General features: G+C 39.2%; 1 protein-coding gene across 1 annotated transcript in view; it reads left to right on the forward strand.

The window, feature by feature from the left end:
• LOC111161928 (OCA2 melanosomal transmembrane protein) overlaps positions 1-24,902 on the forward strand; it is a 469,742-nt gene that overhangs the window by 129,865 nt on the left and 314,975 nt on the right. The window contains exons 10-14 of the mRNA XM_022526004.1: positions 10,415-10,486; positions 11,889-11,954; positions 15,511-15,567; positions 16,660-16,784; positions 19,774-19,912. Of these exons, the coding sequence (XP_022381712.1) occupies positions 10,415-10,486; positions 11,889-11,954; positions 15,511-15,567; positions 16,660-16,784; positions 19,774-19,912 (459 nt within the window). The remainder of the gene's footprint in view (positions 1-10,414; positions 10,487-11,888; positions 11,955-15,510; positions 15,568-16,659; positions 16,785-19,773; positions 19,913-24,902) is intronic.

The following is a 24,902-nucleotide window of genomic DNA, read 5'->3' on the forward strand; positions in this document are numbered from 1 at the left end:
ATTGACATTTTGAAACAACTTTGCCTGTGTTATTTGTAAAAATAATAGTTAAAAAGGTATTGCTTCACATAAAAGTGATCTCTTTGAGCACTTTTGAGAAAAGTTGCATTTCAATGTAGATTTTGAACTTAATTTTAGGTTTCTGTAATATATCACACATAGCAGGCAAAATATAGAGATACGTTGTTGTTCATGAAAGCTGTTTCTAAAATGATTTGAAACCTTGAACAGAATGCATTTATGTACAGACTTCATGAAATTATGTACAGTGCTTTATTATCTTTCTTGAAGCTTTCAATGAGTTTCATGTAGAGTGTATTAAAAACTACTTTTGACCAATTAGAAAAATGTTCTATGTAATACTTTTCAAAAATAGAAAAAATAAGACAAATGTAAGCTGCCTTGGAACCGTGGTGAGAAGGAAAAGAGCTTTGCTTCTTGGCAACCTGCCTCATTGGATTAAACAAAAACAGGGGAAATTAACATACACTCAGGTTGCTTAGAACTCACTCAAGGCTCCATGCTGTCTTAAAGTCTGTTGATCTGCAACATTTTCCTATAATTCTTTCTCACTGTTCTTTATTCTTTCTCATATACATACATACAAAGCAGGAAATACATGCAACTTATTTTGGCAAATAGTTGGTTTGTTTTGAATGAGAAATATGAAATTAAATCCAAATCTCTTCTGACCATGGCCCAATTGCCTGGCCCTGACTCTGGCCCCACCTCTCCTTCCCTTCTGTCCCTGACACTGAAGCCCCTTTTGGCCCTGACACCTATTCAGAGCTGACTCTCCCCTCCTTCTCTGGGTGTCCTGTGTTCTGACTGTGTCATACCTTCAGGCCCCTTTGGCCCAGGACCTCACTTACTCTGTTTACCAAACACTCATTTCTTGTTTACAAGGAGTGGGCTCCACACAGCCACGACACTCCTGTCTCTTTATTGCTGAGTCCTCAGTACTTCGAGCAGTGAGCAGTGCACTGTTGTTATTTTTCAATTAAAGTGGGCATTTTGTTGTGAAAGCTTCTTATATTTCAAAGGCATTAATTTCAGCTTTCCAAATTTAGGAAGATATTGCCATGGAATTCTGGAATGAAAAGGATACTTGGGGTCATCTGATTTGAACCCATATGTTCTTTTTCTTAAAAAAATTTGTTTTTTTGCTTTTTTATTGTAAGTGGTATGCTGAATAGGATCCTACATTCTCTTATTGTTTTAAGTTTAGCAGTGTCTTGGAGGAGAGAAGCAGGCCTTTTTTTTTTTTTAATTAAAGTTTTAATTTTTACATAGCTGCCTATTCACATAGAGTTGAAAGAAATACAGTGATTCCCTGTACTCTTTATCCACTTTCCCCTGAGGGTAATGTTTTGTAACTGTGGAGATGGGAGACATTTCCCTTCTTTCTAGCCTACATTCTTTGGCTAATCTTTTAGGGTTCTCAGAGTCAATTCTAGCATGCGAGTCCCCACCAACACTAAGCAATTGTCAGACACCCTACTGGTGTCTGAGAACTTAACTCAATTATGACACTATATACGCAGTGATAAAATCAGATTCCACAGGTTAAGCATTCAGTGTCCTCTCCCAACTTCAGAAACCAGTCATAAGCCCCAGGTTTCTGACCAACTGGCAACAAATTTGAGGTTCAAACAGCTTCCTCCTTAGGTTTGATTAATTTGCTGGAGTGGCTCACAAAACTCAGGGAAACGCTTACTTATATCTACCGGTGCATTAAAGAATGCGAAGAGATACACAAGGCAAGGTGTCCAAGAAAAGAGCTTCTGATCTCATGGAGCTTGGGTCCCAGCTTGATGGCATGTGAAAGTGTTCTGGTTCCCCACGCATGGAAGCTCTCTGAAAACAAGGACCAAAAGCTATCCTTTTGGATTTTTACGGAGGTTTCATTATATAGTCATGATTAAATAAGTCATTGGCTATTGGCTGATTCATCCCCTCTATCCTCTCTGGAGTTTGGGGAGTGAAACTAACAGTTTTAATCCTCTAGTCACATGGTTGATCTTCCTGGCAACCAACCACTGCCCTTGAGTGGGGTCCAAAAGTCACTGTCATTAATAAGAAACCGATTTTATTATTTATTTATTTATTTATATTTACTTATTTAAATTTTCAATTTAAATTCCAGTTAGTTAACGTACAGTATAATATTAGTTTCGATGTACAATATAGTGATCCAACACTCCTATATAACACCTGGTGCTCATCATGACATGTGGACTCCTTTTTTTTTAAAGTTTTTATTTAACTTCTAGTTGACATATAGTGTCATATTAGTTTCAGGTGCACAATTTAGTGATTCAACAGTTCTGTATAACACCTGGTGCTCATCAACACTAGTGCACTCTTTAATCTCATTTCACTTTTATAGCGCTGAAATGTTTTCAAGAACTGTGGATGAAGATTAGATATATCTGAGAAACAATTGTTGGTCATCGAAACAACAAAAGATATATTTTTTATCATCATTATATCACAGTTTGCTAATTAAGTTGACAGAAGGTAGATTACTAGGAGAATACAAACCAATTTTGTACATATAGGAGCCCCCCTCCAAATATGAGACTCAAAGAAATAAGCAAAGTAGCCAGCTTTTACATCTTTTAGACAAGAAAATAATACATTTTTGAAGAATTGACAGGAGAAAAGGTTTTGAGTTTGGGTAGTAAGTCAGTGAAGTAACAAGTCTTGTTTACATAGCCTTCTCAGCCCTGAATTCCCTATTTCTGGTGATGAGGATGGCATCTATCCTCCTGGTACAGGGAAAATACCTTTCACATAGGATATTTATTTATTTTTTCTTTTCAGGGGGACAAAAATGTTTAGAGTGTCTTTTTTGTAGCAGCTGTTTCTCAAATAATATTAAGGAGGGCACATATTGCATGGAGCACTGGGTGTGGTGAATAAACAATGAATCTTAGGGCACTGAAAAAAATAAAATTAAATTAAGGTGTTAAAAAAATAATCAATATGCCAAAGTGGCATATTACGGGTCTAGCATATTCAGTTCCTCTTTATAAAACTATAGTAGAAAATCACAACCAGGATATTAATGTAGCCATTCAAGATACAGGATATCTCCATTCCCGCAAGGACCCCTCATGTTGCCCTTTTATATCCACATCCAATTCCTTCCATTCCTTATAATCCCCTTCCCACTGACAATTACTAATCTGCCCACTATTTCTGTAATTTTATCATTTCAATAATGTTGCTTCTATCAGTGGTTTGTACCTTTTCACCATAATGTAGATGTTTAACCACTCACCTCTTGAAGGACATCTGGCTTATTTCTAGTTTGGGGCAGTTACAAATAAAGTTGCTATGATTATTCATGTACAAGGTTTGTGTGAACATGGGTTTTCATTTCCCTGGAATAAAATGTGTGGGATAGAATTGATGGGTTATAAGGCAGTTGCACGTTTAGTTTTTTGGACCATTTTAATTCCTACCAACACTCCTCACTCAACATGTGAGTGAGCCAGTCTCTGCATCCTCACCAGAATTTGGTGTTGTTTCTACTTTTTATTTTAGCTATTCTCATAGATGTGCTGGGAAATCTCATTGTTTCTAGCCCTAAAGCCCCTTTTGGACTCTGTGGGAGAAACATCAGCTCTCTGTTCTCCCTCCAGCTTGTTCTGAGGTGCAGACCCATGGTTGTGTTTAGTTCCCTGGGGATCATGAGCTCTGTGAGGGGGCATGGTTGGCTTTAGTTTCCTGGCCATTCCCTGAGCACAGTTGTCTGTCACTGCCTGGACATGGTGCCTTGTTGTTATGTGAATAAGAAGCAGGCTCATTTGCATTTCATTTTGGAGGCAGCAGCCTCCTCCAGGGGTCCTGTGAGGGGATGGTGTGGTTCTTACCTCAGGAATCCCTGACAGGTGGGCAGAAGTGCTCCCTTCCATGTCTCAAGGCCCTGAGTGTCCATCTGTGCTGAGGGCAGAAGTGCTCCCTGCTGTGTTCACCAGCCCTTAGCACCTATCTTAGTCTGTTTGGGCTGCAATAATGCAATACCACTGATTGGGTGCCTCATCATCAACAAATTTATTTCTCACAGTTTTGGGGACACAGAAACATTCAGACTATAATTAATTCTACCCCTGGCTTCTCAAAATTCATGTTCTTCTTAAATGCAAAATTCATTCTTCTACATACAGCTGTCCAATTTTCCCAGCACCATTTATTGAAGAGACTGTCTTTTTTCCACTGTATTTTTTTTCCTGCTTTGTTGAAGATTATTTGGCCATAGAGTTGAGGGTCCATATCTGGGCTCTCTCCTCTGTTCCACTGGTCTATGTGTCTGTTTTTATGCCAGTACCATGCTGTCTTGGTGATCACAGCTTTGTAGTAAAGCTTGAAATCAGGTAATGTGATGCTGCCAGTTTTATTTTTGTTTTTCAACACTTCCTTAGCAATTCGGGGTCTCTTCTGATTCCATACAAATTTTAGGAAAAATACTGGTGGAATTTGATCAGAATGGCATTAAAAGTATAGATTGCTCTAGGCAGTATAGACAGTATAGAGAGTATAGACAAAATTCATTCCATTTCAATAACCCTGTAAGTCCTAACTCATTCTAGCATTAACTTAAAAGTCTAAAGTCCAAAGTCTCATCTAAATAGCATCTAAATCAGATTTGGATGAGAGTCAATGTATATCTGGAAACAAATTTCTCCCAGCTTTGAACCAAAGATGTTGAGTCTGTGAACTCAAACATGTTATGTGCTTCCAAAATGCAATGGTGGAACAGGCATAGGATAAATATCCCCATTCCAGAAGGGAGATATAGGAAAGAAGAAAGGATAGGTCCCCAGCAAATCTAAAACCAGTAAGGGTTCTGCCTTCTGCTTTGGGTAACCCTGCCCCCATGACTTTGCTGGGCACACCCCATTCTGCTGTCTGGAATCAAAGGCCTGTGGTTCTGTTGGTCTACAGCTGTTCTGGGTATTGCCCTAGCAGGGGCTTTCTGCTGTGATCTTGTTTCTTGGTGATCCTATGCCTGGGTCCAAAACTGAGGCTCCAGGGTTTCCATTCTTCAAAATATAGGTGGAGATAGCCATGACTCTGTGCATTACTGAGTACACCAGATCCACTGGAGCCCACAATATGAAGAAGTGCCAAGCACCACTGGCCCACCCTTTGAAATCCTACATGGCAATATAGGCCCTTGTACTCTGGGTCTAAAATGGAGGGGCAGCACTGATGATCTCTGAAATACTTTCTGGGCTGTTCTTTCACTGTGTTGAATGGTAGGTCTTGGCTTTTGTTTAGATGGCTGACTATTCTCCCCATTGTCTTGATGAATAGCTCCTAGCTTCTGTTGAGATGTCAGATCCAAACTGATAATCTTACCAAATTTGGCCATGCCCTTTGTGTTCATTCCTAAATAAACTTTCTCATTTTTTTCAGTTTGAATAGCCTGAAAATTACAAACTCCAAAGTTCAACTTCTTATTTATTTATTTATCTTTTGAGGTGAGAAGGGAAGGGATATCTTTACTAGAGGTCTTATTTTCCAAAGTAAATCTTAGTTTTTTTTTTTTAATATGTTAAATTTACATTTTATTTTTTATTGTTATGTTAATCACCATACAGTACCTCATTAGTTTTGTTAGTGTTCCATGATTCATTATTTGTGTGTAATAATCAGTGCTGATTAAAACACATGCCCTCCTTAGTACCAGGCCACCAGGCCACCCCATCCTCCCATTCCCTTCCACTCTGAAACCCTCAGGTTGTTTCCCAGAGTCCATAGTCTCTTATGGTTCATCTCCTCCTCTAATCATTTCCACCTCCTTTCAGTTTCCCCATCCTTTCCCTAATGTCCTCTGTGCTAATTCCTTATATTCCACAAATGAATGAAACCATATGATAATTGTCTTTGCTTGACTTATTTCACTTAGCATAATCCCTTCCACTTCCATCCATGTCAATGAATAGTGAGTATTCATCCTTTCTGATGGTTGACTAATATTCCATTGTATATATGGACCACATCTCCTTCATCCATTCATCTGTTGAAGGGCATCTCGGGTCCTTCCCCAGTTTGGCTATCGTGGACATTGCTGCATGAACATTTGGATGCATGTGCCCTTTCTTTTTTGATTAACAGTTCCATCTTTAAGTCATTTCTCACTTCTCTCATTTTACTTCAAGCACTGAAGAGTAACCAGGCAGCTTTTTCATTTTTTGCTTAGAAAACTCCTCAGCCAGTTAGCCAATTTCTTTCCTTACAGGTTCTACCTTGCACAACTAGGATACAAACACAATTCAACCAAGTCCTTTGCCACTTTATAACAAGGATCACCTTGTCTCCATTGTCCAATAACATGTTCCTCATTCTGTCTGAGACCTCCTCAGAATGGCCTTTACTGATATTTCCACCAACATTTTCTTCATGATCACTTAGGTATTCTCTATGAAGACTGAAGCTTCTCTGAGGGCTTTCTTTTCTGAGCGCTCACCAAAATTGCTTTTAATGGTCTGTTAGTAGCAATGTAGGCTTTTCCTGGTGTGCCCTTCCATACTCTTCCACCCTCTACCCATTACCCAGTTCTAAAGCTGCTTCCACATTTTTAGGTATTATAGCAGTGTCACCACTTTTCAGTACTCGTTTCTTAGGCCTGCTATAGCAAAATGCCACAAACTGGGTGGCTTATAAATGACATTTATTTCACAGTTCTGGAGAATGGAAGACAAGATCAAGTTTCCAGCATGGTCAGGTGAGGGGACTCTCCTGGGTTGCAGACTTTTCATTGTATCCTCACATGGTGGAAGAAGCAAGAGATCTCTCTGGATCCTCTTTTTTAATGGCACTTTTATTATCTTTTATAATCCATTCATGAGAAATCTGCCCTCTTGACCTCAATGACTTCCCAAAAGCACACCTTCTAATATCATCATTTAGGAATTAGAATTTCAACATATGAGTTTTGGGAGGACATAAACATTCAGACCACGGCAGCAACCATTAGCATGATACAGTTTTAGAATGTTCCATCACCCCATAAAGACATCCTGGGCTCATTTGCAATCAGTCTCTATTGTTACCTCCAGCCTTAGGCAACCCCAGTCTTTTTTTTTTTTTTAATTTTAAAAAAATTTTTAAAATTTATTTTCAGCGTAACAGTATTCATTGTTTTTGCACCACACCCAGTGCTCCATGCAATCCGTGCCCTCTCCAATACCCACCACCTGGATCCCCCAACCTCCCACCTCCCGCCCCTTCAAAACCCTCAGGTGGTTTTTCAGAGTCCATAGTCTCTCATGGTTCACCTCCCCTTCCAATTTCCCTCAACTCCCTTCTCCTCTCTAACTCTCCTTGTTCTCCATGCCATTTGTTATGCTCCACAAATAAGTGAAACCATATGATAATTGACTCTCTCTGCTTGACTTATTTCACTCAGCATAATCTCTTCCAGTCCCATCCATGTTGCTACAAAAGTTGGGTATTCATCCTTTCTGATGGAGGCATAATACTCCATAGTGTATATGGACCATATCTTCCTTATCCATTCGTCCATTGAAGGGCATCTTGGTTCTTTCCACAGTTTGGCGACCGTGGCCATTGCTGCTATAAACATTGGGGTACAGATGGCCCTTCTTTTCACTACATCTGTATCTTTGGGGTAAATACCCAGTAGTGCAATTGCAGGGTCATAGGGAAGCTCTATTTTTAATTTCTTGAGGAATCTCCACACTGTTCTCCAAAGTGGCTGCACCAACTTGCATTCCCACCAACAGTGTAAGAGGGTTCCCCTTTCTCCACATCCCCTCCAACACATGTTGTTTCCTGTCTTGCTAATTTTGGCCATTCTAACTGGTGTAAGGTGGTATCTCAATGTGGTTTTCATTTGAATCTCCCTGATGGCTAGTGATGATGAACATTTTTTCATGTATCTGGTAGCCATTTGTATGTCTTCATTGGAGAAGAGTCTGTTCATATCTTCTGCCCATTTTTTTATATGATTATCTGTTTTGTGTGTGTTGAGTTTGAGGAGTTCTTTATAGATCCTGGATATCAACCTTTTGTCTGTCCTGTCATTTGCAAATATCTTCTCCCATTCCGTGGGTTGCCTCTTTGTTTTGTTGACTGTTTCCTTTGCTGTGCAGAAGCTTTTGATTTTGATGAAGTCCCAAAAGCTCATTTTCGCTTTTGTTTCCTTTGCCTTTGGAGACATATCTTGAAAGAAGTTTCTGTGGCTGATATTGAAGAGGTTACTGCCTATATTCTCCTCGAGGATTCTGATGGATTCCTATCTCATGTTGAGGTCTTTTATTCATTTTGAATTTATCTTTGTGTACGGTGTAAGAGAATGGTCAAGTTTTATTCTTCTACATATAGCTGCCCAGTTTTCCCAGCACCATTTATTGAAGAGACTGTCTTTTTTCCACTGTATATTTTTTCCTGTTTTGTTGAAGATTTCATTGTTAGTGAATAAGAAAGCCACTGATTTCTGTACATTGACTTTGTATCCTGCCACGTTGCTGAATTGTTGTATGAGTTCTAGTAGTTTAACCCCAGTTTTTTTTGTCTCTCTCTAAATTAACCTTTTCTGGGTAGTTCATATAAATGGAGTGACACAATATGCAGTCTTTTGTGTTTGATTTCTCTCACTGTGCATTATGCATTTTGGGTTGATTTTTATTTTGTTTTAATTTTTTCAGTGTTCCAAGATTCATTGTTTATGCTCCACACCCAGTGCTCCATGCATTACATGCCCTCCTTAATACCCACCACTGGGCTCACCCATCCCCCCCACCCTCCTCTTCAAAACCCTCAGTTCGTTTCTCAGAGTCCACAGTCCCTCATGCTTTGTCTCCCCCTCAGATTTACCCAATTCATTCTTAACATAGCATGTATCAGTAGTTCCATGTTGTAACATATACTACTTTTTCTTTATCTTTGGTAACATGGATAGACATTTGGAATGTTTCCAGTTTTTGTCTATTTTGAATAATGTTGCTATGAACATGTATGTTTTATGTGAATTATTCAAAGATAGATCAAGGCATAGTAAATTTCTAAGAGTTTATCTGACCAAAATAAGTTTGAGTTGGGCAGTGCCAAACTGGGAGTGCTTAGGAGTGCTCTACCGACAGGAGTTATGGGAAAGACTTATATAGGGAAAAGGGGGAAACATAGCAAGGAAATGATTTGATTAGCTATAGCTTAAGTGTTTGCCATGTTTGAGATGGGCAGTGCCAAACTGGGAGTGCTTAGGAGTGCTCTACCGACAGGAGTTATGGGAAAGACTTATATAGGGAAAAGGGGGAAACATAGCAAGGAAATGATTTGATTAGCTATAGCTTAAGTGTTTGCCATGTTTGCAGGAGTTATGGGAAAGACTTATATAGGGAAAAGGGGGAAACATAGCAAGGAAATGATTTGATTAGCTATAGCTTAAGTGTTTGCCATGTTTGAGTTGGGCAGTGCCAAACTGGGAGTGCTTAGGAGTGCTCTACCGACAGGAGTTATGGGAAAGACTTATATAGGGAAAAGGGGGAAACATAGCAAGGAAATGATTTGATTAGCTATAGCTTAAGTGTTTGCCATGTTTGGGGATGTCTAGTTGGCTGTTTATGATGAGTTGTCCTTAGATTTTTATTTCTTAGCCTTGAGGCATTTATTATAGGCTTAGATTTTGGTTTGCTTAATGTAGGCTGCTAAGGTGTTGGAACCACTTCTGTTTAATGGCCTCATTTAATTAATTTAATTGGACATACATTTTTCATTTCTCTTGAGTAAATTCCTAGGAGTGGAATTTCTGGTCATCTGGTAATTTATTATTTAACTTTTTAAGAAACTGCCAAACTTTTCCATAATGGCTGCATCATTTTACATTCCCACCAGCAATGTTGGAGGGTTCCAATTTCTCTGCATCTTTGCGTTTCTTCATATTTTGTCTCAGAAATTTCATGTTCATTAAATTATAATTAAATAGAAAAAGTACTTTCATGATTCAGTGATAACACTGAAGTCTCAATTAGATTAAGCATTTGATTATATGCCTTTGGTTTAATAATAGTCTCAGCAATTGGGCAGAATTGATTTATGTTGTGGAACTAATGGTCTAGTTGCCTAGGGATGTATGGTAAATAATTAATGACAATTAACTGCAGACTTCCTTATACACCATACTTTAGCCTTCTGCTTCTACTTCTGGGTCATCTAATTATTCAGGAAATGAATTAGCTTTCTTTAAAAGGCAGACTGGTGCTATTTTTGTGTGTCTCTGGGGTGTCCAGGCTCTGAAACAGCAAGACCCATGATTTATTTTGTCAATAGATATGGTACAGAATGGCTGACATTAATGGATACAAATAGCAATATAGGCTTTTGTGCATTTTAAACCCCTGTGGACCAGAATGAAATAATTTCCTATGTTTCTTTCCAGATTGTTCACAGAACCCTGGCAGCCATGTTGGGTTCCCTTGCAGCATTAGCAGCGCTAGCGGTGATAGGAGATGTAAGTTGTAACATTTTGAACCAACAGTTTGCCACTTGATAAAGTATAAAATTCAAAGACAGTCCAGGAACTAAGTGTTAGCAGATTATTTTCATGCTTTTATATACTATTTCCACATTTCTCCCTCAGGAACCATGCTAGAAGTATGAACTAACAAACCTTTCAACATTGATGAATATTTTTCATTTGACTTTATTGCAAACACATTTTTTTATTCCTCATGTTAGTTGAGGAAAGTCTCATCATGGTCACTCATTTGCCCCGGGCTATATAGCAAAGTGGTGTTAGAGTTGACTCTGGGTGCTGTCAGCCCGTGGCAACTAGAGGGGGCCATCCTGCCTGGAGCAGAAGTGAGAAATGGTGAGGTTGGGGTTCTGTCTTGCAGATACCAGGAGGTCCCTAGAGATATGTGTCGGGGTTGATGGCACCCCATCAGTGTCTGTGTATGGCTTGTCTGGCAAGAATATAGGAATGAATGCAGGGAGGCAGGAGAGGCCAAGCACCCACTGGAGATGGAGGCCTGCCATTGTTTGAGGAGCAGCACACAGAACTGGATTTGAAAACAACTCTATAGAATCTAAAGGAGGGTTCTGCAAAGCACTACTACAGGCTGTTCAGTCAACCAAAGAATAATAACTGGTTTAAAAAACTATGTGGAGCTATGGTTATTTATTTATGTATTTATTATTTATTTATTTAATTTTTCTAGCCTAGAGTTGGTATAAACAAATACTAACTCTAAGGGCAAAATGTCCCAGAGTCCTAGAGCTTACACATAAGCCACTGTTATTTCTATTAACTCTGAAGTAGTAGTATAGTGTTAGTTATTTAATTTAGAAAACATTAATGTAGCACAAAGCCTGTGCTGTGGGTAGCTCCCTGAGCCACAGTGCAATCTTTCCCAACAATTAGAGTCTCAAAGTGCCCTTGCTTCACACTCCATGTTCCCATTTCCCCATGACTCCAGGCTTCCCTACTCTGCAGGACTGTTAGGAGAAGTGAGAGTGGATGGACAACTGATGAGTAGGACATGTGTGTCCTTCAGTTATTGCCATCCTGGCCTCATGCTCCAACACCAAGGAAGACATATGGGGACCTCACTAACCTCAGGGATCAATCCTGCAATTCAGGTTACAGTTCTTCATGGAGTTGCCAGAGTCAGGATTTAAGAAATTTGCTTTTCTTATAACTAAATGCATAGGCTTGACATTATTATGCCTTCAGTCATAAGTGGTTTTCCTTGATGATATACTCTAATTTCAAAGGCAAGGGGGTGGTATGATTTTTGACTATGGCCCAATGAGTGGGCTTGCCATAAAGAATAGCACATTTTTTTTTAAACAACTTATCACCAGGAGGATGATGTCCAACATTAATTAGGAAATATGTGCTTTGATTGCAGAGACCCAGCCTGACCCATGTGGTGGAGTGGATTGATTTTGAGACCTTGGCCCTGCTATTTGGCATGGTAATTATAATCTTCCCAGTGGGACAGGGCTCCAAGCCTGCTGTAACCCAGCACCTTCCCTTTTGCTGTTACTGCTGATAATCTTTCATTATATTAAAGATATTGTACTGCTTGACAATTAGGGCTTGATTAAGAAGTGTTCATGCAGGTCTAGACAGTTTCTCCTGTGGAGGAATGGAATGATTGGTGCTCTGGTTAGTTAGGTGGAGAATTGCAGTTGTAGGCCTGTCTGATAGTTAAGTGATATTGCCATTTAAAAAATTTAGCAAAATTTTAAAATGACCTTAAAATATAAAGTTACTTCTCTTAAAATATAAAATGGAATATTCTAAATAAGTGAACCAAGTAACTTTTGGTGATTGGAAAAACACCTATAGTTACATGGAAAATGGGAAGAAATTGTCCTTAAGTAATAGTTTGTGTGTCATAAACTGATTTAACTAGAATAAGTAAAATCTGATAAGGGCCTGGACAGCAGTGGGAATGCTGCATGTGTTCTTGAACAGACCCCAAAACAGCTAACTGGTCTGAAGGAGGGTATTCTCTTTCTGGACAAAAGACCTGCTTTGCATAAAGCAGGTTACTATATTTCTTCTTCTTTTTCTTTTTCTTCTTCTTCTTTTTTTCTTTTTGTAATTTTTATCCCCCTGGTAGTCAAAACAGAAGGCCATGCTACTGTAGGCTTTAATGTGATCCAAACTAGTTGCCTCCTCTCTGGGTAGGGTGTGAGGAGGCAAGGCAATGCTCTGAACTTAGGCTTTAAAGAGAAACTCATAATTCTTTTGGTCCTGAAAAGTATATAGTAGGGCCTGGGCATCTGGAAAGAAGAAAGAAGACATAACAGATATCTCATAAAATAGTCTTAAAAACAAAAAATAAAACTTAGGGAAGTGTATGTTTACCATTTTTTTTTCAAATAAGTCATGATTTATTCCTTCAATGGAATATTCTGTGAACATTTAAAATGATATCTTAAGTAATATTTAATCTTATGAGAAAACATTCATAATGTGAAGAAAAAAAGAAAAAATATATATACAGTGATGCCCCAATTTACAAATATATACTGTATGTGTATGTTTACAAAACAATGAAAGACTTGAAAGAAATATTTCAAATAGTTAACTGTGAAAAGATTATGTCATTTTTTTTCTTTTTGTTTTATCTTTCTTTTTTTTTTGCTTTGGATCTTTATTTATTTATTTATTCATTTATTTTCAGCGTAACAATATTCATTGTTTTTGCACCACACCCAGTGCTCCATGCAGTCTGTGCCCTCTCCAATACCCACCACCTGGTTCCCCCAACCTCCCACCCCCTGCCATTTTGCTAATATTTGAAACAGTTTGTAAAAAAAAAAACCCTTTCTTTTCTTTTTTTTAATTTGTAAATTTTTAAAAATTTTTTTAATTTCTTTTCAGTGTAACAGAATTCATTGTTTTTGCACCACACCCAGTGCTCCATGCAATCCGTGCCCTCTCTAATACCCACCACCTGGTTCCCCCAATCCCCCACCCCCCCCGCCCCTTCAAAACCCTCAGATTGTTTTTCAGAGTCCATAGTCTCTCATAGTTCACCTCCCCTTCCAATTTCCCTCAACTCCCTTCTCCTCTCCATATCCCCTTGTCCTCCATGCTATTTGTTATGCTCCACATATAAGTGAAACCATGTGATAATTGACTCTCTCCTTTAAATGGATGTTGTATCAGTTTCCTGGGGCTGCCATAATAAAGTACCAGAGTTTGATGGCTTCAAAAACAGAAATGTATTTCCTCACATTTCTAGAGGCTGGATTTCTGAGATCAAGGTGTACGCATGGTTGGTTCCTTCTGAGGTGTCTCTGCTTGAATTGTGGATGACATCTTTCCCCTGTATCTTCACCTGGTCTTCCCTCTGTGTGTGTGTCTGTGTGCTATCTCCTCTTCTTATAAGGATATCAGTCATACTGGATTAGGGCCTCACTTTAACTTATTCTGAGGTACTAGGGTTAGGATTTTACCATAGGAATTTGTTGGGGAAAGTGGCACAATTGAGCCCATAACAAACAGTTTAATTTTTTTCTCAGTTGAAGTCAGTTCAGCAAGATTCTAGAACTTTGGAGGAGGAAAGATAGTCTATCTGTCCAGCCCCCTGCCTTTTCTTTATTTCATGGCAGTCAGCCACCTGTGCGGCTACTTACCACAACCCCCAAATCTCTGTCTCTTCTGGGTAGTTTTGGCAGCAAATGTGTGGGCCAGCTTCCCACAACAATGGAGAACCACACAGGACTTACCTATTCAATTCAGTTCATGTGAAGCATCTATTGGTGAGGGAAGCACCACATTCTACAGACAGCAACAGGTAGAGGTGGTCATTTGGTTTAGGAAGAACATCAGTGGTCACTATAGATGAGATAGATATTTGTATTGAGTCTAAATTCATTTTTGGAAATTTCTGTTTTATGCGTTTTATTTGAAAGACAGTATTGGACCTACTATTTTCTATGTAATTTACATAATTTAATTGAATTTTTACAACAGCCTTACAAGGAATAAAAGATTTAAAGGTGAGGCAAGAAAACTGAAATATAGAGGATTAAATAATTTTGTTTGTACAAGGTTAAACTACTTCTAAGTGGCAGAATTAGTACTTGAACCTGCATCTTCTTGCTCCAAGTTCAATACATTGGTATAGTGCCATCTTGGGAGAGAGAATAAAGAATTTTCCAGAAAGTTCAGGCTGGTTGAAATGTCTGGTTGATTAGATTTAGAGTAAATGGGACATAATTTTTGTTACTGTCTGTGTGTCATCACTAGAAAGCAGCACAAGTTCTGGGTTTATATAGAACCCAGAGAATAATCATTTCAGTGTAACTGTTCTTTTTTGCATATCTTGATCAAATTGGTGATGAAAATTTTTCATTATTTTAGGAAACAAAATTTAACCCTGTTTAAAAATCTTAAAATGTTTAGTTGTTGCTTGTGTGGACACATAGGTACAGAAGGCCAAATTCTGTCTCATTTCCTTTCCTGCTTCTAGCTTTGTGACTGTGAGCAAGTCATTTCCCATCTCTGCCCCCTGGTTTCCTGGTCTGTAACAGAGTAATGATGGGTACCAGGGTGGCTCAGTGGGTTGAACATCCAGCTCTTGGTTTTGGCTTGAGTCATGGTCTCAGGGTCATGGGATTGGGCCTTGCATCAGGCTCCATGCTCAGCTCAGAGTCTGCTTGTCCCTCTCTCTCTCTTCCTTTCCCTGTTTGCTCTTTTTCTTTCTAACATATAAATAAAATCTTAAAAAAAACAGAGAGTAATGATAATACCTGATGTTTGTTGTGAAGATTAGGTGGAATGATAATGTACCTTGGGTATATATCCCTGGACAAAAATACAGAGGGACAAACCTGCTCCATTCAGGAAGTTAGTGGACTACACTCAGCAAGAGAGCAAGAAGCTTGATGAAGAGGCGGCTTTCACGCAGAGGCCAGAGCTAAGATCTGTAACTGATCATTCTGATGTCTGTTCAGTGTGGTGCACTGCTCAAAGATTGTCCATATCTCCTTTTTCTGTTTTCCCCACAGATGATCTTAGTAGCCATATTTTCAGAAACTGGATTTTTTGATTATTGTGCTGTAAAGGTAGGTTTGATGTGGTATTTTATATTTATGTATTAATTAATTAATTTATTTTTTGCCATGATGTATTCAGTTAATAAAACTACCATTTAAAGCAAATACTTTTTTTCTTTTTCTTTTTTTTTAAAGCAAATATTTTAAAGTTCTGTCTCCTTTTCAAAATCACAGCTGTAAGACTGGTACAGTTGTTGTGCAGAGTTGGTGGCTCTGAGCAACACTTCCCTTTTCTCGTCAAACTGAAAAAGGAGATAAAGGAAAAGAGTATTTGAGTTGAATGTTTGTGTAACATTAGTTTAATTGGCAAGTTGAAAGCTACATATCAAATACTGTTTTGCATTTTAGAACATCTAAATATTTTAAGTTATCAGCTTCTGATTACTTGCTTTTTGGTGAAATGATTTCAGTGATTACTTTCTAATCATTGAACATCCAAACATTCACTTTTATAAGTGTACTCATGAGGAATCCACCAGCAAGTTCTGATAGTCAGACTGTGCACTGGAGCTATCACTCAGGGCTGGTGAGAGATCTTGCTATGCTTTACTAATGCAAAGACTAATGTTGTGCTTGATTTTTTTTTGAACTGGAAAGTTCTTTTAAAAGATTATTTACTCATCAAAGCCTTTTGCAAACTCTGAATGATAGAACTATGCTATGATTTTTGCCATGCTTCATGTACTTTCAAATATCTGGCCTCCTCCTCTTAATATTGGTACTAAAAGTCCCTAAGATTTAAGTTGCCAACAATCATCAGGGTTAAGGGTCACGGCCCCGTCTGTCTAACCAAAAGGAGATTGTAAAATACGGATAATGTTAAAGGGATAGAGGGCCATAACCTTGTAATCAGTGAACCATCACAGGGCACTGTGAGAAGGAGAATCAGAGGGAAGGAATGTAGGCCAATGTGGGTTCAGAAAGTTCAGGTACAAAACATCATTTCCTCATCTTAGCAAATTTAGGAATTCATGGGTCTAAGTTTTTCCACCATGCAGTGTTTTTTGGACCCCTAGTTCTTAGAATCCCTAATGAAAAGTCATATTTATTCTTCAACCCCACTGATCCTGGCTTGTTCTTTTCTATGTGCGTGCATCTCAGACATACCAACTAGCTAGAGGAAGAGTGTGGGCCATGATCATCATGTTGTGTTTTATTGCCGCTGTCCTGTCTGCCTTCCTGGACAATGTCACCACATTGCTGCTTTTTACTCCTGTGACCATAAGGTAGGTAGGCAAATTGGCCCTACCTGGGCATTAGGTCAGGCTCATGGTGGTGTGTTCTCACTGTTCAATCTAGTCCCCACTTTCCTTTGCTGTTTTGCCCTGGTCTAGCCCGTGCATCCCTTGGGACTGTGGTGATCAGTGCTCTTAGCTAAGGCTAGGTTTTGGCTGTGGCTATGGCTATGACAGCAGCAGCAATGGCCACAGAAATACCTGTGGGAGTCAGAAAACTCTGGCGTTGCTGTCCAGGGGTGGGGGACAGACTATTAGGTGCCAAAAGTTCTTGTCCACTGGACTGGTCAAAGGTGTGACAGAGCAGTGTGGGAGGTCTGGGAAAGGTGGGGCAGCCGTCTTGCTCTCACCAGGCTCCTTGGAGGGTTGCAGAACCTGGCCTGAAAAGACTTTGCAGGGTAACTTTGGGAAAGAGAGATTCAGTTTGATTTCATTTTATTTCTTTTAATTCCACCTACTTTATTAATTAGACATTTATTGAGCATCAAAGCCCATTTGCCCTGAATCTTCTGAAGCTTGAGCTTCAGAGCCTGTCATTATTCAGGCCTCTTACAAGGCCATGGACCTATAATTTTACCCATACTTTTAAAAAAAGATTTTATTTATTTACTTGAGAGAGAGAACACAAGTGGGGAAAAAGGCAGAGGGAGAGAGAGAATCTCAAACAGACTCTGTGCTGAGCTTGGAGCCTGATGCAGGACTTGATCTCAGAACCCTGAGATCATGACCTGAGCTGAAATCAAGAATTGGACTCTCAACCTACTGAGCCATCTAGGCATCCCTGTTTATCCATACTTAATGTTCTTGATTTTGAGGATGGTTCCCCAGCATATCATGGTCCTTCCCTGCTTGGACCCATCATATTCTGGTGTTTGGCTGGTCTTAGGAAAGCAGGTATCCTAGGGGTTGAGGGGAGCTAGCTACATAATGAAGGGTCCCAGACAAGCCACTTTAGCTACACTAATCTGGGTTGTACCATCAAAGGGACTAACCCAAGCTAGTGTTTTGAGGATTCTGCTGGACAAGAGACCCTCCTGGTCATGAGGCATGAGACATAGCAAGTTCAAAGTAATCAATAAGGGCTACTTCCAGGGCTCAGTACTAATTCTAGGTGATGTCTATGGCATTTGAAGACTGCTTACTCTCAGAGGTGGAGTGAATTGGCGCAGGGGGAAGAGTTTGGGGAGAGGAGCAAGAGGGTGGAGAGGAGCAGAGAGCAGACAGAGTCCCCATGGATGCAGCCTACAGTATGGAGAGTTGGTTTTTTCCAAGTTCCCACAAACCTGGCTGCCTTGTCCCTTCTGTGAATTTAGGCACAGATTTGGGATGAGGGACACTGGACTCAGGCTTCCTGTGAGGGGAGTGTGGCTCCTCCTAGTATGTGGGGTTCCTCTGAGGGCAAACGAAGGCTAGAATGAATGTGTTTAAAGGGTGCTGTAAACTGTAACATGTACTACTAATGGCAGGCACCAAACTCTGCTTCGAGGAGACCTCAGGGGACAAGAGAAAGGCCACACTCATCCCCCTCCAACCAGGGCGACTCTGCTGCGGTCACTGATTTGAAAACCATAGTGTCACCTACATGTGCCAGGTCCCAGCATCTCATTCATTGCATTCTCTGATGGCAGCTCCAATGAGAGTGGGCTTCCAGGGGAATCCCATATTCCTGGCATCCCTCAGTCTTGCTAGGATTTGTTTATATCCTCATGGTTCCAGGAACCAACTCTGTAATTTTCTGTGAGAGTAGCAATTCCATTTATTATCTAAAAATTGCATCTTTCAAGATTCAAGTGTTAGTGTGCTCAGATTCACTATTTATATTACCGTACTCTTCATGACTTTATGAGCTTAATCACATTCTGCCTTTGTCTGTAGTAGCATTAATCTTCACAGTTAAACAGCTAAGCCCATTTACACGGATGCCATCTCTGTGCTTGCTCCAGTATTATTGATTAGTGTACACTATTTTCTTGCTGGAGGCAGATCCTGGGAGCTTTCTCAGCTGAGAGCTGCTGCTGTTGCTGTTTGGGGTCTGATCCTCTTTTTGGATTCCTTTCTGTCCCTGGTTCCTGGATACCATTTCCTCTTCAGCTTACACACAGCTCTATAGACTGATTACCCTCCCCCCCCCAACCCAGGTGTTCTGTTGGTTATGCTCTGTGCTGGCCCCTGACTGCAGCAGCCTGGAGACCCAAGGCCTGGTTTCTGTATAGAAGTGGACACTGCAGATGTGTAGGTGTGGTGGGCCATGATATGTTTCCCAAACCTTCTTTAAGGCAACGTTTTTCAATTTCATGCTCACTGGATCTACCTAGGGAGCTATAGAATGCTGCTGTCCAAACCCACTCCCAGGGATTGGTCTGTCATGGGGCTGGACAGCAGGGCTTTCAAAGGTTTCCAGACAAATCTAGTGTGCAGCCAAAGTAGGTACACACAGCTGTAGAATATGTACTCCTTCTCCAAGGATGAGGTCCACAGGAAGGGTGAGGAGACACATTAAGGGCTCAGCATCTGAGAAAGGGAAGGTGGGTGAAGAATTAGGGTGGTAGGCTTGGTGTGAGTTACTGAGTGTTGGTACTTTGTACCAACACTTTGTACCAGTACTTTGTACTGCCTCACCCCTGACTCAGAGGGGTCTGGTGGCCAGCACCATTCACTTGTGCCAGGGCATGCACTCAGGGAAATGTGTTCCCTCCAGATCTGTGGGGAGTCTGATGGGGTATATTTTCACATGGATGGTTAAGATGGATGGTCAGTTAACTTTCAGAGAAATGCAATTCTGAGCGTTAACTATAGCTCTGTAACATTGTTGTCTTTGTTTATCCCCCAACATTGCATTTCTTAGAGGGGTGTGTGTGTGTGTGTGTGTGTGTGTGTGCACCTGTCCTGTACAAGCAAGTGCTTTAAGAATATTTAGGTTGCACATGGGCCTGTCAATTGAATAGCATGGCTACTACTTTTATTTTCCTCCATGTGACAGATTATGTGAGGTGCTCAACCTCGATCCCAGACAAGTCCTGATAGCAGAAGTGATCTTCACAAATATCGGAGGAGCTGCCACTGCTATTGGGGACCCACCAAATGTCATTATTGTTTCCAACCAGGAGTTGAGGAAGATGGTATGTATGTACCAGTGTAACAGGGTTGCTTTCAATAAATATAGATCCCAGCTTACTCGCTCACTTAAGATTCTACCCAACATGGAAGCTTTTATTAGAAACTAAACTCTTGGGTGCCTGGGTGGCTCAGTGGGTTAAGCCTCTGCCTTCGGCTTGGGTCATGATCTCAGGGTCCTGGGATCGAGCCCCACATTGGGCTCTCTGCACAGCAGGGAGTCTGCTTCCCCCCCCTCTCTCTGCCTCCCTCTCTGCCTACTTGTGATCTCTCTCTCTGTTACATGAAGAAATAAAAAATCTTAAAAAAAAAAAAGAAACTAAACTCTTCCATATCACTTCTTCATATTAAGTGCTATTGGTTATCTTGAGAGGGAGGTTAGGTGACTGATCCAGCAGTGTAGAGTGAGGTGGTCTGATGATAAGATAACATTATCTACTTAATCATAGTATGTTATATTAGTGGGAACTGAAGTTTCTTCCAACTAATATTAAGAATAAAATGATCTGTCCCCTTGCATTTTTCAATGTAGTGAATGAATATAGTGAAGAATTTAAGATTTTTTTGGAAAGGATCGTAAAATAAAGGTGTTTAGGAATTTTTTGAAAGCTCTTATAAGTATGAATGTATAAATGGCTATCAGACACATGAAGAAATGATCATCATCACTAGCCATCAGGGAGATTCAAATGAAAACCACCTTGAGATACCACCTTACACCAGTTAGAATGGCCAAAATTAGTAAGACAGGAAACAACATGTGTTGGAGGAGATGTGGAGAAAGGGGAACCCTCTTACACTGTTGGTGGGAATGCAAGTTGGTGCAGCCACTTTGGAGAACAGTGTGGAGATTCCTCAAGAAATTAAAAATAGAGCTTCCCTATGACCCTGCCATTGCACTACTGGGTATTTACCCCAAAGATACAGAGGTAGTGAAAAGAAGGGTCATCTGTACCCCAGTGTTCATAGCAGCAATGGCCACGGTTGCCAAACTGTTGAAAGAACGAAGATGTCCTTCAATGGATGAATGGATAAGGAAGATGTGGTCCATATACACTATGGAGTATTATGCCTCCATCAGAAGGGATGAATACCCAATTTTTGTAGCAACATGGACAGGACTGGAAGAGATTATGCTGAGTGAAATAAGTCAAGCAGAGAGAGTCAAGTGTCATATGGTTTCACTTATTTGTGGAGCATAACAAATAACATGGAGGACATAGGGCGATGGAGAGGAGATGAGAATTGAGGGAAATTGGAAGGGGAGGTGAACCATGAGAGACTATGGACTCTGAAAAACAATCTGAGGATTTTGAGGGGGCGGGGTGTGGGAGGTTGGGGGAGCCAGGTGGTGGGTATTGAGGAGGGCACGGATTGCATGGAGCACTGGGTGTGGTACAAAAACAATGAATACTGTTATGCTGAAAATAAATTAAAAAAATGATTAAAAAAACGTAATAAAATCAAGTTATACTTGTAATTCCAGTCGAACATAAAAATAAATAAATAAATAAATAAATGAATGAATGTATAATTTCTTTGCACACTAAAGTAAAAACAAAGTATTAGAGAGTGAAAATGGTATTTTATATGTCTTAAGAATTAAAATTATGTAATTTTCATTCAACATTCTTTAGTTTTAGAATTTCTCAATATTTCTTCTGTGTAATATTAACAAAAATGCTTCCAAATTGGTATCATCTATTGTAGATATGTGTTTATGTGTGTGTCTGTGAAGTGTGTCAGTGTGTTTGTGTGTGTGTGTGCTGTCTTCTATAAAAATATTTAAGCCTTTGAAAGTTCATAGCTCTGAGGTGTTGATGGCCCTTTTGTAGACCCACTGTATTCTAGAGATTCAGGGTATAACTTAGGTGGTTTGTCTAAACTGTAATACTCCCTAGTTACCCTGGGAAATTGGCTGGCAACACTTCACCAGGCTTGCTTCATGAACTGAACAGTATGCTCATTATCATGTTACCCTGGAGCACATCAGAAGGTGGCAGAGCCTTGCAATCTGTTCTAGGGGTACCTATCATCCAGGATGGGCCTCATACACATTGGAGAGAATTACTTTTAGAGAACAATACTGTTTTATTTTTATTTTACAGTAATACATTTGTTGTAGAAAATAAAAATCATACATACAAAAATTTTAAAAGTTGTCATAATCTCACCACTCAGAAATAAATCCTCTTAATGTTTTGGTGCATGTAGTCTTCCAGGACATTTGTATATGGATACACATGGATTAAAAAAAGATAACACAGCTTCTGCTCTAGCCAAGATAGGGTAGCTGGGACTGGATTTGCCCTCTTGCTTGAGATATCCCAAAAGAAAATGAATGAAAACCCAAAAAACAAAACCCCAAACAAAGCAAAACCAGACAGTGCTAAGCAAGAAAATGGATGTCAGGAGGAAAAAAGAAACAACAGCAACAACAACAACAACAACAACAAAATAAAACCAGCAATCGCTGAGAATGGGAAACAAAAGAGGTGAGCCCTAGGATTGTCCCAGTTCACTGTCTTGAGAGAGTTTCCAGGATGTAGTACAAGGGAGGGAAAACCCATGTGGATCCCATCAGACTCCTGAGTTGAGGGGATGAAACCGAGAGTCTGGAGAGGCCAAAGCTAAAATGCTTCTTTGGTGAATTCTACAAATATTTAAGGAAGAAATAATGCTATAATACCAATTCTACATAAAGTTTACAGCAAACTGAAGACAAGAGAATACTTTCCAACTCATTCTCTGTGGCTCTGATACCTAAACTGGACAAAACCAGTATAAGAAAACTATTAATAAGTGTTTCTTATGAGCATAGATTTTTAATTTTTAAAAGTAAATTTTTAAAAATTACCATATCCAAATTAGTAATATATAAAATGGATAATATATCATAACCAAGTAGAATTTATAGTATTTGAAAAGCCAATCAATGCAATTTACTAACAAACTAAATGAGAAAATTCATGTGATCATCTTAACATATGCAGAAAAATAACTGGCAAATTCGAACATCCATTACTGATTGAATCTCTCAATAAACTAGAAAAATAAGAGAACTTCATCAGCCTAAAAGGGAGCATCCAGGAAAACATTACAGCCCATACCACACTTAACTGTGAAAATTGAATGCCTTCTTCTTTAGATCAGAAATAAGACAAAGATATCTGTTCTCACCCCTTCAGTGTATCATTTTACTGTAGGCTCTAGTGGATACAATAAGACAAGAAAAGAAACACAAGGCATCCATACCAGAAAGGAAGATTTAAAAAAAATAAGAGTGAAGTAAAACCTGTACTCTAAAAAATTAAAACATTATACAAATGTAAAATGGTGCTATTATTAAATATTTTTGGCTAATGCTGATAATAATTTGCAACAACCAGATCACTTATATTTTCAGTCCTAGTCATTTTTGTTAGGATTGTAGAGGCACAGATGTAAAAATATTGACAAATTATAGCTATTTCTCAGAATCATATTTTTCAAAAGCAGCTATTTCTGGAAGAAATGTAGAAAATGATTAATCTGTACTGTGGAAAATGTATTTTTCCCTAAAAATAGGAAAGTATTTTTTGGGTATGGAATCAATAAATTCTGGCTAAAATAAAAAAGAAGAAAGGAAGATTTAATAGTCTTTATTGGCAGATGACATGACTATCTGTGTAGATAGTCTGCAGGAATCTACAACATAGCTTCAAGAAATAATAAGTAAATTTGGCAAGTGTGCAATACAAGATCTATATAGAAAAATTAATGGTTTTCTATATTCTAGCAATAAACAGTTGAATATTAGCATCAATATATGAACTACTTTAGGGTAAATCTGACCAAACATATGTGAGACCTGTATACTCAAAACTACAAAATATTACAGAGTAATTAAAGAAGATTTAATTAAATGGAGAGGGATACTTTACTCATGGATCAGAAACCCGATATTGTTAATATATCAATTCTTTCCAGATTGAGCCACAGCTTTTTGCAATCCCTGTCAAAACTGTAGCAGGGTTGTTGTTTTGGTAGAAATTGACAAACCAATTCTAAAATTTATATGGGAATCTGAAGTGTTCAGAATGACAAAAATAACTCTTAATGGGAAGAACAAAATGGGAGGGCTAGAACTACCTAATTGCAAGACTTACTATAAAGCCACAATAGCCAAGACATCATGATATTGGCATCATTACAGGTAAATAGGTAAATAGATAAAAAGTAGAGAGTCTGGGCACCTGGGTGGTTCAGTCAGTTAAGTGTCTGCCTTCAGTTCAGGTTATGATCCCAGGGTTCTGAGATTGAGTCCCACATCTGGCTCCCTGCTCAGTGGGGAGTCTGCTTCTCCCTCTGCCCCTCCCCCTGCCTGTGATCTCTCTCTTTCTCTCAAATAAATAAATAAGAATAAAATCTTTAAAAAAATGTTTAAAAAAAAAAAAGCAGAGAGTCTGGATACAGACCCCCACATCGATGAATAACTGATTTTGACAAAAGTGGAAAGTCAATTCATTGAAGAAAGGATTGTTTTTTTTCACAAGTGGTTCTGGAACAAATGGCATAGGATGTTGTAGGACATCCACACTTCCCACTTTACCCCAAAATTAACTCAAAAGCGGATTACATATACAAATGTAAACCCTAAAACCTTAAAAGTTCAAATAGAAAACAATTTGTAATAGAATAGCTATAGAAATCGTTCAAGTGAGAACATGGCTACTCTATTTCATTAGACTGTTTCTAGAACTCAGTTTTCAGTGTCTGTTGTTTGTCTCTTCTTTTTTTCTTCTTCTCATGACAACATATTAATGAGTTAATGCAACAGCTTAGCTGACTCTGGCCAGCATCGTAATTACATTAATATAAAATCCTGAGCATGAAGTCTTTCTTGGACATAAACTGAGTCAATTCTGCAACATTATAAGCCCTTTTTGAGTCCTAGGTCTGAATGCTCTGAACTGAACAGTAGAATGTGACCCAATACAGGCTCTAAGCCCTGGG

The sequence above is a fragment of the Enhydra lutris genome, unplaced genomic scaffold, assembly GCF_002288905.1.
Source record: "Enhydra lutris kenyoni isolate GAN:26980312 unplaced genomic scaffold, ASM228890v2 scaffoldscaffold87, whole genome shotgun sequence".
Classification (NCBI taxonomy): domain Eukaryota; kingdom Metazoa; phylum Chordata; class Mammalia; order Carnivora; family Mustelidae; genus Enhydra; species Enhydra lutris.